At 35.2% G+C, this 16,129-nt stretch overlaps 1 protein-coding gene across 5 annotated transcripts in view; it reads right to left on the reverse strand.

Annotated features, from left to right (window-relative positions):
• LOC122351696 (VPS10 domain-containing receptor SorCS1) overlaps positions 1-16,129 on the reverse strand; it is a 143,826-nt gene that overhangs the window by 55,027 nt on the left and 72,670 nt on the right. For all 5 annotated transcript variants that reach the window (XR_006251794.1, XR_006251793.1, XM_043248966.1 and 2 more), the window contains exons 2-3: positions 12,160-12,227; positions 3,144-3,243 (exon numbers count right to left, since the gene is read on the reverse strand). Coding sequence is in view for 3 of the 5 variants with exons in the window: in XM_043248966.1 (XP_043104901.1) it covers positions 3,144-3,243; positions 12,160-12,227 (168 nt within the window). In the remaining 2 variants the exon portion in view is untranslated. The remainder of the gene's footprint in view (positions 1-3,143; positions 3,244-12,159; positions 12,228-16,129) is intronic.

Below are 16,129 nucleotides of genomic sequence, written 5' to 3' on the forward strand. Positions count from 1 at the left end.
TACATTTCACAAAGAAAATTCTCTGCGTGGAAAATCTGAGTGGCTTTTAGGAGTGCATTACAGGGTGTGACAAATTGAATTTGAGGCATCAACAAATACCGAAATATGCCAAAATCTGTTCCGGGAGGGTCCTGCAATTTATGTTCTGCAACTCATACGGTCTTAAAGCAAAGATTATATGAAGTGTAATGAGATGAGAAAATGAATTCAGCCTGTAAAACCGACTGTCATACCGGGGCTAAAATACTTCTCTAAAATCATTAAAGCACGGTGGATAATTAGTGAGGTAAGAGCCAAACCGCCGTGCGAAAGTCTTGAACGGTGAGCGCCACGGGGAAAAAGGTAAATGCGCGCAGCAGAAAGTGCAACCGCAGCAGATTGTAGACAGCGGAGGGGGAAATGAAACGCCGGCACTGCCAAAACCCTGCAAGAGAAGCGGTCAGCTGCGGGTGGAAAACTGTCAGCGAGAGACAACACAAAAACCAATACTGGAGGAATTAAAATGCTTTTTTTCTGTATATTTAGGATACCGTATCATACTTTGCGGTTTGCAGAAGATTTAAAAGAACTGGATCACATCCAGTGGATATTATTGACCGAGCCGGAACATATTTCTTTAGCATTTTTGCTAAAATATGCATAAGCAGCATTTGAAGATGGGAATTTTTTGCAACACTAAACAACAACTAAATTCATTTTATACATACTTGAGAATAATAATAATAATAGGAATATGAATATGAATATGAATATTATTATTATATGTCAGAATGAAGAATTTTTTACTTTACATTAAAATGGAATTGCTGAAATGTATTTATGTAAGGTTTTTAGTTTAATTTACTTTATACTTTAATTACGCTTAAAACGTAATCAACTAAAATATTTTTTATAAAACTGTTACTAAAATATATTTATTTTAGCTTTCTTAAAAAAAAAGCTACAAAAAACCCAACAAATGATTATATTCAATTTATTACTATAACATAAAGCAAAAATATAGTAAGTTGCTACCTTTATCATTCTTGTCACTTTTGTCATACTGGAGCATATTCTATTAATCACGCATTTCCATTAGCAAGATATTTTTACTGTTCTTTCAATATAAAGTGACTTACGGTTCAGTACAGTAGCCTATTTTTTAAAAAGCATTATAAGTATGTAATCACTGGCTGCTGCGTTCTTCATGTCAAATAAGTTCCAGCGCGTCATCAAGAACACTATCCCCTTGCATTAATGGGTTAATAACGCTCCACTCTCCACTCCACGCTATACTCATTATGGCTCTTTGTGATGTGCTGCTTTGTCCAGCCCTGCTTCAATTCACCAGTCACATTCAAACATAATCACTTCTTGTTTTATATAAATGGCCGTCCCACATTACACGTTAACGTAAAAGTAGAAAAATGGATGTTGACTATTCTGTTAGGCCCCAAGCTGTTATTATGTTTACAGTAGAGCCCTTAATTACGACCCAGACCTGGTTTTATAATGTCAGTGGAAGTGAGAGGAGCTATTTACGTGAACCTGAGTTTCGTCTTCATTACTGGCAGGAAAACGACGCACTTGGACACAAGAAGACGAAGGGACGTCTCTCCACCCTGGTGCACAAGTTCACTACTTTGCTGAAGAATATGACTGTCCTTTGGCATTCAGAGAGCGCGAACAATACAGTATAGTGTTAAGCAGATGTTGATGACATTTGTGTGTGTGTGTGTTGGTGGTAGAGATGCCGTCTAGACACAACGTAATTAAATCTGCCGGTTCAGAACTGCTGGGAAATATGAATCCCTAAATAAGCACCCACAACCGTAGGCAAAACAAAATTGATCTGTTAGAAAAACATCCCAGATTATTACATTATGATTGAGTGCCACGATTGCCACAGTTCCCGCATCTTAACTGAATAACGAAGGGAACGAGACGGAGTAGTAATTAACTGAAAGCGGTGACATAACTAAATTGGCGACGTTACATTTTAACTGGCATTTTTAAGACAAGACACTACAGGGAAATGATTTTTTTTTTGCTCTCTTTTTCTTTGTACGCCCAAAATACACACGTTTTTGTTTCTGTAAATTAGAATACATATTTTAAAAATTCGCCAGTTTCATTAGCTCTCTGTCCTGAATGATTAAAACCATAGTAAAATGAACCAGATGCAATATATAGGCTAACTCTGATTAAAGTATGTGGCCAGATGCTGTCCAATTATAAATACGGTAACACTTTATTTTACGGTTACATCTATTAACTCGCTTATCAGCATGCATATTAGTAGAATATTCATTAGTGCTAATCTAGCACATATTAACGTGTTATTCTACATGACCATCTTTAATCCTATTCAATACCTAAACTACCTTACTAACTATTAATAAGCAGCAAATTGATTTTATTGAGAGAAAAGCCGTAGTTAGCAATTAACAAGTGTCACCTATTCTAAAGCGTTACCAAAAATACACAAGTTTCCCTAAAACTCACTCTAGATTAGCACATCTTACTGTTAACTATCTGAGATGCGCTCCATCTTCATTACCGGCCATAATTAATTGACTAATAGCCACAATTAGGTAGCAAACGACTTCTCTTGATAAAAGAAAAGAGTGAAGGAGAAGAAAAAGAGGTTTAAAAAAGGAGGGCAGAGAAAGATAGCTCACGCTGTCAAAGCAAGCTCCCAAGCCTCGAGCCATAAATTCGAGCCTTCGTGTCATGCCTTTGATTAAAACACCAGCAATTTATGAATCTCTTTTCATCCTGTTCATAATTCATTAGCCCTCAAAGTAAAAAAAATAATAAAAATACAGCCTTCATCAATATTAATGATACGAGCGCGTCTTGCTTTGAATGCTACTATATCTCCGAGTGAAAATTGCGCGCTGTAGTCAGTGAATCTTTAAAATGCATTGATCTCATAAAAAGCGGGAGAGGTTAGTAAATACTACCAGAGGATAAATTAGCCAACGGCACGCGGAGCCAAGAAGAAGACCTGAGAAATACGGTTAGCGGTCAGAAACGAGCGGGGGGGTTCGAGCTCGGCGGCGCACGTGAGCATAATCACCTTGAAAAATGTTTTGACACCTTCGTAAAAAAGACATCATGAAGACTAACAATGCGTAGGTGTAGCAGACTATAAATCTTACCTTGCGCTTGTTGTTGGGGCTGACGTATAGATAGCTGAGGATGGTCTTTACTCCCACCTTTTCATTGAGTTTCTCGTAAGTGGTTCCGTAATCTGTTGACCTGAAATGCAATCAGAGGCTTTGATGAGAAGCTGGGGAATCAGCCGTTGTAATTAAAGACTCGCTGCGCACTTTAAACAAGGCTGGAGTGAGCGTGGAACTGTAGCTCATTCGTGGCAGCGAAACACTTCTTAAGTGCCTAATTTGATTTAAGGAAGGTAATTGCAGGTTTAGAAATGTTGCAGCAATTTGTTGTAGTTACGCGGCGGCCATGACCCTGTGCAGAGCTTTCAAAAAGAGAGATGAATGAATCAGCCCGATCTCAGGATTGTAGCTGTTTCACGAGGTGCGATATGACGACATGAATCATAGGATACTTATTGTTATTATTGGGAAAGTGAAAGTGAAAGTGAAGTGACTTGGGGCCAGGTATGGCGACCCATTCCATTGAACCCTTCCAGAGTGAACACAAACACACACACACACACACACACAGCAGTGAACACAAAACACACACACACACACACAGCACTGAACACACAGCAGTGAACACAAACACACACACACACACACACACACAATGAAGTGCATTTACATGCAAAAAAGTGTAAAGTGTATTTATTATGCAAAATACACTGTGAATATCACGTAATGTTTCTGAAAACTTATAACCATAGCATTTATAACGGATTTAAAATGCATTACATTTTAATAAATCTATATCAAATTCAGTTAGGTAAAGTTAAGTGTTTTTTTTAACCACATAACTGTACTTTCACAATTACTTCTATCGTCTTTAAGCACAAGAAGTGTACCGCTGAGAACTAAAAAATGATTTATTGTCAGTTAAAGTTAGAGTTAAACATGCCTGTAAATAGTTTTCGTAATAATGAAGTTGCAATTTGGTGTATTTAAAATACACAACACTTCAACATTCTTTGAAAGTGTGTCTTAATTAAACATACAATAATAAATATTTTTAGAAGTAGTTTGGATCAAATGAAACGCAACTTAATTTAAATCGGATTATATAGTTTTAATGATTTTTAATCTTGGATTTAATCTTTGTTAAATATAATTAGCTAGTGTGCTTTGCACCACTATTAATGTTTTTGTTGGGTTTTTTTCCCCCTAGTTGCCTAATTAAAAAGGAAAAACTCTGAAGTGAAAAGGAGTTATACACATGCAATCTACAAACATTTGATAATCTTTGATTACATTTCACATTTCCTATATAATTATCTTATCATGCACTGATGTTAACATGAATTGTATGAAAAAAAAAACAACAACAATTTTATAAGATAAATGTCACCCTCAACCCCACAATCCCATAACCATCAATGGAAAGCAATCCGATTGTACAAAAAATATACAAATGAGATTGCACAAATACATATTAAGCTAACAATTTACCCAAAAATAAAATAGATATGAACTGGCATGAGGATAAATAAAATAAATAATAAATTTTTATCATCAAAATTGCGTACAGAAAAAGAGTCTACAGCATATCTTAACAGAAGTTTATTTACTTATTTTAATAGACTTGATTCACACCTTTATTCAGTTTCAACCTTGTTTATCCACATAAAGCAATTACCTATCTACCGTTTCATTTTATGTAACGAGCTTTCATTAACTTATATCTCATCAAATCTTGCCAATATAGAATGTAACGCTTTAATACTTTTCGCATCAGCAAATGTTTAGATTTCGTTAAAAAGCAATTTGTGTAAGTAGACACCCTGCCAGCCTATCATCCTCATGCTCATTGGTATTCACCCAAAATGTCAGCTTTTAATTAAACTTACAGTATGGCGGAAGTTAAAGAAAAGAGACCATCAGTCAAAGCCGAGGAAAGGCACACAGAGAGTTTTATCTCAGGAATCTGTCATCGCTCAATGTGAAGTTTTAACGTTAATGAGACTTTGCTAACTGACTTTTCATTTTCAACTTTCGACATTCCAAGTTCTGTATACTAGAAACTCAGCAGTTTCTAGACGATATAAAATAACGGTTCTACCCAAAAACCAAAAGTAACACAGACTTATTTTTTCCCTCGACTTTACGTTTTTGTTTTTTTGTTTTTTTTGTCAGCAGATCAATAAGCCACTGCGTCGGTGCAACAAAATGAGAATAAAATCCAAGAGACAGACTCGGTCAACACGACAATGTTCAATAACAGGAGCGTCAAACAGAATACACAAAGACAGCTGGTCAGGATCGCATTAATCCTACAAATAAGACTTCACAAATGACCGCTGAAAGAAAGGGAGCATTTAACGCTTGACTAACGAGCTCTAAATGCAACACAGGTGTGTGGTTACTATGGTAACGAGCTTTCGGATAAACAGGGAATTCCAGGGAGGATGCCCTCTGTTGACTGTTAGGGGAACAGCAGACACTTCCCTGACATCTACATAAACAAACACAGCCATTTCGGAGGATGCAGCTTTGGTGCTCTGCTGCTGTGTGCGGCATTTGTCGCTTATAAACTAAATATACGTCAATTTCCAGACTCGGGAAAGGTCCGCTGGGAAGAAATTAAGATTCTCAGCATTGTGACGGAGCAGAAACAGTCATTTAGCTCTTTCATCTGTGCGGCTTACAACATACCCAAGGCCTTTTTCAGTTCAGTGCTTCGGTGTAAAGCAGGAAAGCATTCACTTAAGTCGATTTACTATACAGTGCAGAATTGAAAAAAAACTGGTTAAACATAGGTTCACAGGATTGAATTATAATAAAGCTCGGTTTTAGCAAATGTATGCATAAAATAGAAAGGTGAGAACAAAATTAGAGATGTCAGAATTAGAGATTTAGATTTCTTTGAATCCTGGTAACTTTACAATAAATGTTAGATGCTAAGTCATTGCATTAACATTGATAATGAGTATAATAATAATAATGATAAATTCATTATATATATATATATATATATATATATATATATATATATATATATATATATATATATATATATATATATATATATATATATATATATACATATATATGCATACGTACACATACATACATACATAGTCAAAATATTTTTACAACAAAAAATATGATTTTATTTCAAATGTGTTTCAAATGCTTGTTATTTGCTCATTTCAAAAAACTAGTCAATCCTTCAACTTGTTTTCCAGTGTGGTTATGAATTTTCAACTCCAAAACGCATTAATAACCCAAACCCACTTCAAACCTTAAGCAAAGCTGAAATTGCGATCGTGAAGACAGTGTCTCATCCCCGGCTGTACATGAAAGCTTGGCTTGGATTCGAAGAACCGTACAGACGACTGGCCAACACTGTAGTTGATGTTTCATGCTATAGATCATAACGCAATGGAAAATGTTGACACAATCAGCCCCTCTGGAGGAACCTGGGGTTAAGTGTCTTGCTCAAGGGCTCAACAGAAGTTAGTCTTAAGCTTGCTTGAACGGCGGTTCAGCCACATCACGAAAACAACAACCAGAAACCACGATCAGGTCGTGACCCTCGCACCACTGAAGGAACGATAAATAGCAACATGAATAAGTTACAAGTGCGTGAAGTAGTTTTGCGATGTTTCTGAGGAATTTTAAATAAATCAAAGCGGATGCCATAAGTGTTTAAAGTGTTTTTTCCTGCCAAAATAATACGACGACCATCAGAATCCCAGAAACAGCCCATCGCCTCATTAAAGATCCGAAAGATCCCATCGAAAGCTGTTACTCAAATGAAAAACACTTTTCATTGACTTGTTTTAGACTAGCGGTATCTGCACTTACGCTCAGTGTGATAAAAAAAAAAAAAAGAGAGAAGGGAAGATATCCAACAGCCGGTTGTTTACATTTCCTGTTATATGAAATGTTGAATATTGACAGCATTTGAAAATAGGCTGCGGTGAAGATGTGGTGGGTTGCATAAAATATTCATGCGTTCATCTGTGTGCTAATGTGAAACTTGTGTTCGGTTGAGACCTGACATTTTTTAAACATGTTTTTTCGGGGGTAGAACTGCCATTTCAAATCTATTTTGGAAGAGCAACGTCTTGCCAGCTCACACAAATGACGCAGAGACGTGCGCATCAGAGAATCAAAATATCTGCTACCACTTTAAAAGTGTGCAATCCGACCGTAAAAATAAAAATTATGTTTGGACGTTAAAGTTTTACAAACCTCGTCCGGCTTGCAGTTTGATAACGCCGGAGAATGCAGTGCTATTCTTACATCCTTAAAAACACTTGGTACATCATCTTTTTATAACAGGCTTCTACGTTGTTTTGTTTTTTTTTGCTCCTCCTTCAATATTCTAGCCTAAAGGTGTATTACAGTGCAACAGCGTATTTTTTTTTCCCCCCTATCGAAAGTTTGACCTTGGAACATTTAGAGTTCTTGTTGCTTTGAGGTCTTTAATTAATACATTAAAAGCGTGCCGCTTCAAATATCCTGCTTTGAAGAGGATTTGTTGTACTATTTAGTCGCTTCTTATATTTGTCGATGTTTTTTGCATCAGAACAGCTTTCAGTTGAATTCATTATTTCACAAGCTTTAATTGCGAAAGTGGAAAATACCAATGCTGTCATTCATTAGGGTTAATCAAGTTGCTAAATATAAAACAGATGTTGATGTGTGGATCTATATTACACAAATTACGTAATTTTTTAAATAAATACTAAAGTAACTTCAAAATGTCTTCATTTTTTAAATAAGTAATGCAAGTCACTTTGTTTTCTAAAGGTCCTTGCAAACTGAGTCTGAAATTTCCGTATGCGTGGGTTTTCCATACTAATTATGCTTTGCTATTAAAATGATGCAAAAACACAGAATTAAATTTTTCATTTTTTTTTATACAATGGATGAAAGTTTCACAAAAAGTGTAAAAAAATTACCGACACAATGTGAGGTCGTATTTATGTTCTAACGCGTGAAAACATCAAACTGCGTCGACCTTTACTCCAGTCTCGGTATTAAGAGAAGTCGAGAGAAAACCTTTGGCCTTTACAGTTGCCCGTAAACTTTAAAGTAAAAACTATGTAAAAACACATTTCGTTACTGTTTTGGAGTAATGCAATATCGTAATGCGTTACTTTTAAACTTTTAGTATTAACAACTTTTATATTAAAAGAGCAAGGATGATCCTGCTGTCTTAAAATAAATAAATAAATACCTAAATAAAACATGATAAATAGACATGATCGGATCAACAGAGACATACGGACTCATAATGCATCAAAAGGCTAAGAACAGTGTGTATTTATTGCTAAAGGGCAGGGAGCAATGCTCAGCAGAAAGATTAGATTCTCAGAGTACTGTAATAAACATGATTATGATTTCACAACAGGGCATAGCTGAATAGCTTTTCACACAATGCCTAAAACCCTTAAACAACTAAAGATGATTTACATAGTTTAACTGTTCAAATAATACACGAGTTTTAACAAAATAATCACGCGCAAGCGCGTTTACATAATTACACAATTCCTCCCAAAAATTATCCAGTGCACTTCCACTGTACTGTAATTGGTTTTTTTTAATTAATTTTGTTCATTTATTTATTTTTGGGGGGAACAGATCTTGATTGATTGATTGATTGATTGATCTCAACATTATGCTGTAAATCAGTCTTAAACTCGTACTGAAGCATTAATTAATTAATTCCTTTTAGAGGCCTTTCATCGTAAAACTGATCAATTAAATCATATCAAACAGTATCTTGACTTGAATAAAAGCAGTTGGTTTAGGTGTTACCACACAATGCTCGTTTTTAGATCATTTGGCCAAACCCCTTTTACAGTTTTCTGAAGAAATGAAGGACATTTGCGATGAAGAAATGAAAAGTTGATCATCTTGTTATTTTCTCTTTTTCCGCTCACCAGCACGGACCGAAAACTACTGAGGCGTAAGCACACAAGGCTGCGTAATTTGCCTCTATGTGCAGTAATCAAAATTTCTTTCAGAGTCAAAATTACATTTAATAACCAGCACCTCAATAAGAGCAGCTATCGCACTAAGCTCTGTTCAAAGCCAACAATATCATAAATTAAGTACTTACCAAGAGCTCAGAGTTTTTTTTTTCATTTTGGTTTTGTAAGTGTTTAAGGGTACTAAATGTACTTTAGAGGCCAGCACTTTTTTTTTTTAAATAATATTTAATGATTTTACAAAGACTTTCAGAAAGGTTTCAGAAAAAGCACTTTCTTTGCTTGCCATAGGCTTACGGTGTTTCACTATACACTATACATACTATTATATTTTTTAAAAACTGCTTACAGTACCTTCAGTGTAGTGTAGGAAGTATCTTAGTTCTTTATAACTTCCCATGAAACTTTAATTATCTGCCACGGAAAGTATTTGACTACATTCATTAAAGCACTCCTGAATTTATCTACCTGGGTGAGGGGGAAATAATTGTCTTGAAATATGCAGATATCTTGAGGGAACACCATAGGATGCACCTGGCCTTTAATATGGCCTGGGTTATTATATTACCATCCATTAGAGCTAATAACTCCCATGTGACACTTTTGCACTTACAGTATACTGCACTGTACAGTACTGTATCTATTCACGGCACTTATGATAATCCGTATAAGGCAGAAAGCACATCAAATTGGCCAAAATATATAAAAATGCAATTCACAGACAATCTCAAAATCGCACAAGATTTACGCACCTTTTTCATAAATTGACACATTTAATCCATTGAACACATTTATGTTATATTATATTGCTTTACATTACATTATAACAACACATAATATATAGTCATTTTATCATGTTTTAAAGTCTTTTATGCTCACCAAGGCTGCATTTATTTTATCAAAATAACAGTAATGACAGTAATATTGTAACATATTAATAAAATATATATATGTGTGTGTGTGTGTGTGTGTGTGTGTGTGTGTGTGTGTGTGTGTGTGTGTGTTCAAATTCAAATTCAAATTTTATTTGTCACATACACATACATACATGGTAATGACATGCAGTGAAATGTTCTTTACAACCGTCCAGCATCAAAATAGAAACAAAATAAAATTTAAATGTATATATAAATATAAAATATAAGAAATATATAAAAAAAGAAGTGTGCAAAGTAGAATATAAAAATAAAATAAAATAGAATATAAATATAAAGTATAAGATGTAAAGTGTAAGTGTAAAGTGGCTGTGCAATGTCCAGTGCAAAGTGGCTAGTGCAATTGTCCAAATGTAAGTGACAAAGTGTGTGTGTGTGTGTGTGTGTGTGTGTGTGTGTCTGTTTGTGTAAAATTATTGGTTTGATACAGATATGTTTCAATCTTAGGCTGCGAGGAAAGATAACCCATTTTTCATTGTGAGATATATAGGTGAACTCTTATATGATTAACTGCAGAGCATGCACACACACACACACACACACACACACAGGGCAGACATTAATGCAGTGCACTCACTCACACACAGACTCACACAAAGGACAGACATCATCTAGAAATCTAATTATCAGTTCCCGTTCATCTAAAATGATTGGGCAGGTAACTACACTCCATACCGCCATTTGATTAATAACCTTCTGGTTACCAGCATATTTTATGCAGGGTCACTAACTTCATTACCGAAATGCTGGGTCAACAGCAAAGCATTGTCTGGGAGTAAGAGACTGCTGAACATATCAGATTTTTTTTTTTTTTGCGAGAGATCTTTGTTATGAGCTCAGCTGGATATTTTCCTGTCATGTTGTATTACAGAATGTTTGGCCATTGCATTTCCGATGGAAGCTCCATCTTTCCAAGCTAAAGGGCTACACAGTCTGCTGAGCATCTATTCTCCAATCTGCCGCCGGTAGAAGCTGCCAGCTCTGGTGATCTGAGGCCAGTTTCACCATTTGTTTCATGGTAGTAGAGCTTGAGATTAGCGGAAGCTAAGAAATTGCCCACCCAATAAAATGCGAATGAAAAAGTACTTATCATAAATGATGACGATAACAGAGTCTACTAAATAAGATGGTTTGAAGAATGTCGATAACTGTTGTGGATTCTGTATTGACTTGACAGCCAATGGGATCTGCTTGCCAACGCTATTTAAAATATCCTCATTTGTGTTCTACGTAACATTTAGAATAACATGAGAATCAGTAAAAGATGAGAGAATTTTCACAGAGAAAGATATTAAGAAAAATGTTGGAAGCCTAACAGTTTTGAATCCCATTAACCTCCATGCTATTGTTATCAATGAAACTCAAAACCACTGATTAACAACATTTTACAAAATATTTTTTTTGGTGTGACTTTCACAGAAGATGCACACAGGTGTGAAATGGTGCAAGGATGAGTAAATACTGAAAAAGAAAAGAAAATCTTCTGGACAATGTCTGTAACACAGCAGTTTCGGGGTCCCGCTGACTCAATGGAAAAGTCAATGGAACCCAATACCAAAACAAGAATTCTTGAAAATACAGAAATGTCATACTGGTTTGGAATAACATGAGGATAAAAAACAAGGGCAGCTTTGTCATTTTTGGTTTAAGAGTTCCAACATCATCTCCGTTCGAGCATCTCTAATACACATACGTTACGTCCACTCAGATCAATGAGCTGTGCGCTGGATATCTGGAGAGGGTATAAAGACAATCAGCGACAGACACTCCATTAATCAGCTAATGTAGCTTCATCAGACTATTAATACAGAGTTGATTTAAAAGTCACAACACTGGACGTGTTTGTACTGCCACGCTGCTTAAACAAATGCAACTCCAGAGAGACTACGAGATCCTTTAAAGCACACTGTAGTTATCTGTTTCTCTCTGATGTTTGTGAAGCTACCACAGGGACGTCATTTGCACGATATATAAATTGTAACAGTGAACTCTTTTATCTACTTGCTTAAATAAAAGCTTTAACAAGTCGGGAACAAACAGCCACAAAGGTATATTACATAACGTGCTTGTAATACAATATCCCATATAGCATGAACACATAAAGATTAAAAAGCCTCGAATCTGTATTCTTACCTCCATAATGAGCTCTCTGTGACGCTGCCCAGATTGAAGTCATACAGTTTGGTCAGCATGAGAATGACCTGTACAAGAAGAAATGAAATAGGTCAAGTTGATTCATTCATTTTAGTTTAGTTTAGGATTTTGTGGGTAGGGGCTAAAATGTCAATCCGGATTTTGCATTAGTAAATAACTAGCAACCGAAAAGTTCGTAGAGATATCTTTGATCGCATTGGTTTCTCTTTCCAAGATGTTATTTGTACTTTCGCAACCTTGAGCACAAAGCTTGTTCAATTAAATTGCAAAACTGCAAACCCTGTTAACCTCGTCAAAGTGTATTTACTGTATATCCTTTCAGATGGCGCTTAATAAATTTAAAGTAAAAATAAAAATTATTTATCTTGCAGAATTTTGCATACTACATAAATGTACTTAATAAAAGCTAATTATAAAGTTCAAACATGCAAAGCAAATGAGGATTCCAACCTGAAAAAGTTGAAAGCAACTATATATATATATATAGTTATATATATATATATATATATATATATATATATATATATATATATATATATATATATATATATATCTAAGATTCTCAGATCATGTAGATCAGTCACAACTTAATTAATTACCATGAAAAACAACAACAACGCTTTGCCTTAATTGCATTTATTAAGTCCTATGTTGTGACAATTGAAGCAGTTAATATGACTGTAGATCATACAAGCTACATGCATTACTTGAAAAAATAGCAAAATGCTATTTAAAGTCATTTTAGATGAAGTACCATGCCACAATTATATCAACTTCTCAAAAACATTTCATAAACCTACATACGGTTGTGTTGGACACATTCCTTGCCAAAAAATGAATTTCTTCATGCATAAATACAGTAAGACAACATCATCAGATCAACTCAAGCACAAACGTCCGCATGAAATCTGAATCAGAACTATTATTCGATTACCTATTACAATAAATCAGTCTAAAACTACCTCAAAATGCACAAATCCTCACATCTCCTCTTCATCTCAGCATAAAACGCCATTAAATGATGCATCGGGCTTCCTCCTTGACACCCTAATAATTCATCTCTTCATTACTTAATCATATCATGCTGAATCTATCTACGGTGCTGTAAATATCCTTTATAAGATTCTTAAGGTGCACGAGACTAACTAGGTCAGTCAAATTCCTCCAGGAAAATTAGAGACGGGAAAGAGGGAGGAAATTCACGCCTAGAGCAGAAAAAAAAATTGACTCATAAACTTACAATCTATTTATGCTCCAAGAAAGAATTCATACCTATATGAACTCAAAGCCTTTTTAAGGAGTGCTAATCGTTACGGAGGAAGAGTTCATTGATTCTCTCAGAAGTCATGATAACAAGTGTGGGAAAAGTATATGTTAACCCTCTGAAAGTCCTTCGGTTACTTTGTAGAGAACCGTGGGTCAAAATATTAACATTTGGGGTGTTACACAAAAACGCATTAGTTTAAACGACCACACAAATCATTTTAGGATGAAAACAATTAACTATTATATACTATTTTGTGAATTCTTCAAATGCAAGCCTTTTTTTATGTAATAAAGCTTCAAAGGGCAGCCAAAAATGACCATATCATTAAACTTTCAATCTGTTCCTCACGGCTGCACTCATCAAAGTCTTTAGACCGCTAACACGCAGGCGTTAATAAAACTGGTAGAGAGATTCTACCCTATTTCAAACAGGCCTTCTGCAAGTGAAAAAAAACTCGAAACCGCTAAAAGATAAAAGGGTGAAGTACCATTCAAACAGAAGAGTACTCTGGGAAAGAAAAGGGATGATGAAATCCCTCTTCAGCTCAAAGAATAATGCAGGTCTTCATGTAAAACAGGCTTTAGTCCACCAGACAACACCTTTAAGGCTATAGTCAATTCGTTCAGCAATATGGGGAGCCGCCTGAACTGCTGAGATCCCTTGTAGTATTTGAAAGCTGCCCTGACATTTACATACAGTTCAGTAACGAAGAGCAAAGCACCAGAGCGCTGCTTAACAAGATGAACAGCTCTATGAAGGCAAGCAGAAAAGACGGTCGGACAAAATGCCATTTACTGGCCCCCCGGACACTTAAGTCAAGCTTAAAAGCGCATGCATAAACGATGCACTGAAATCTGAGAATGTGTTTAATTTCAATTTGTGCATTTTTTTTAGGTTTTTTTGACTGTCAATCATTAAATAAAAGTGCTAAATTAATGATGGGTTAATTAGTGATCATTAAATAAAATGCATTTATGGTTTTGGCTAAATGAAAAGTTTCACGCATACACTAAAATGACTTTGATAGTTAAATCTCCGGTTCAAAATCTTTTCAAAAATGCTAGCTAAAATAATAATAACAATTATTATTATAGTTTTGAGTGCGTCTTGGTAACGGGTATTAATAATGACCCAGTTTCAGCGTAGGAAAAGTTTTTATAGTTAGGTGCATGGGAACAAGGGGAAAAAAATAATACTATAATAAAATCATAGTGATATGTGTGGAAAAAAAAAAAAAGATGTCTGTTTCTTTAGTGAGCTGTGCTGGTGATAGTATCATGAAGTGTGCTTTTCTCATCAACATGGAGTATGCATGTCGTTAAAAGGAAGAAAAGGAACAATGGATGGTGCAATACACAGGAAAACACTGCAAGAGAACCTGGTTCAGTCTGCTGGAAAAAAGAAAAGAAAAATGTGGCTTGGACGATGATCTAAAACACTTAATTTTAAAAATGGAGAGTGCGAGATGAAAAAGCCATGTCCGGTGATCCAGTGGCAGATGAATCCAGCTGAAAATGAGTGACACTCTATTAAAAAAACCCCACCCTTCAAAGACAATGTTAGCCAATCAGAAGTCAGCATGCATGAAGGCATGAAATGAATGGCGGATTCAAAGCACATGATGTTTGTTTGTTTTTATCAGCGGCCTGTCATGTAGTTATTTTTACGCATATTATTATAAAAATTTGAATGATGAAATAAAATCTATTATTTCTTAATATAAAGCGTATGTACATTTGAACAAATTCTAGCGTAAGACATAATTCAGTTAAATAGCAACGCCGCTGCAAGGAAATTAAAACATTAGATGCTTGCTAATTTTGCACCCGTAATATAATGCGTACAACACAACCATTAAAGCTGAAAAAATACTTTAATACTGCTGATGCATGTTTCTGTGGGTAATGAGTATAAGCTGTTTACATGTTCAGACCCTTATTCTGATTAAGCTTCCTTCATTTACAAAGGCTTTGACTTGATTCTCTCTGCATTCTGATAAGGCTTATTAGACACTTCACTACAGTGCTTTTCTGAGCACCTTATTAAATCAAATCTTTTCTTAAATTCTAGTTGTGTACGCTGAATTATATGTTTGAAAATATTTACAGGGGAAACTGCACTGGCACATAATTAGTTGGAATACCACTGAAGTGTGACTTGGAAAGGTTCACGTTTGTTAGAAGGGCATAAATCACCATCCAAATCAACCATCTGTCATTTATTTATATGAAGATACATTTTCAAAAACAATTTATGAATCAACAATAAATGATAATTGAATGATGTCGGGTTCCCTTTAGAGAAGTCATGTAAAGGGTGCTGAACTTTTCGATATAATGTTTATTTTTATTATTGTTGAAGAAATGTTGATTATTTATTTATTGTTTATTCACAGGCCTATATGATGTAAAAAGGGACATTACAATAATCCACAAGTAATCCATAAAACATCAATTAATTTTAATTAAGAGCTATGGTGTTAATAAATAAATTCTCTCTCTGACGGCACCCATTCGCTGCAGAGTATTCATCAGTGAGCAAGTGATGCAGTGCTACTTTTTTAGTAGATTCCCACCTATTTTCACTTTGGTCGAACTATTCCTTTAAAAGTGAAATAAAAGAAAGCATGTTTGTTTTTCGTGAAGCAGTGAAACCGGTTATACACAGAGGCCGGGCTCTCTA

This window comes from Puntigrus tetrazona, chromosome 1 (genome assembly GCF_018831695.1).
Source record: "Puntigrus tetrazona isolate hp1 chromosome 1, ASM1883169v1, whole genome shotgun sequence".
Lineage (NCBI taxonomy): Eukaryota > Metazoa > Chordata > Actinopteri > Cypriniformes > Cyprinidae > Puntigrus > Puntigrus tetrazona.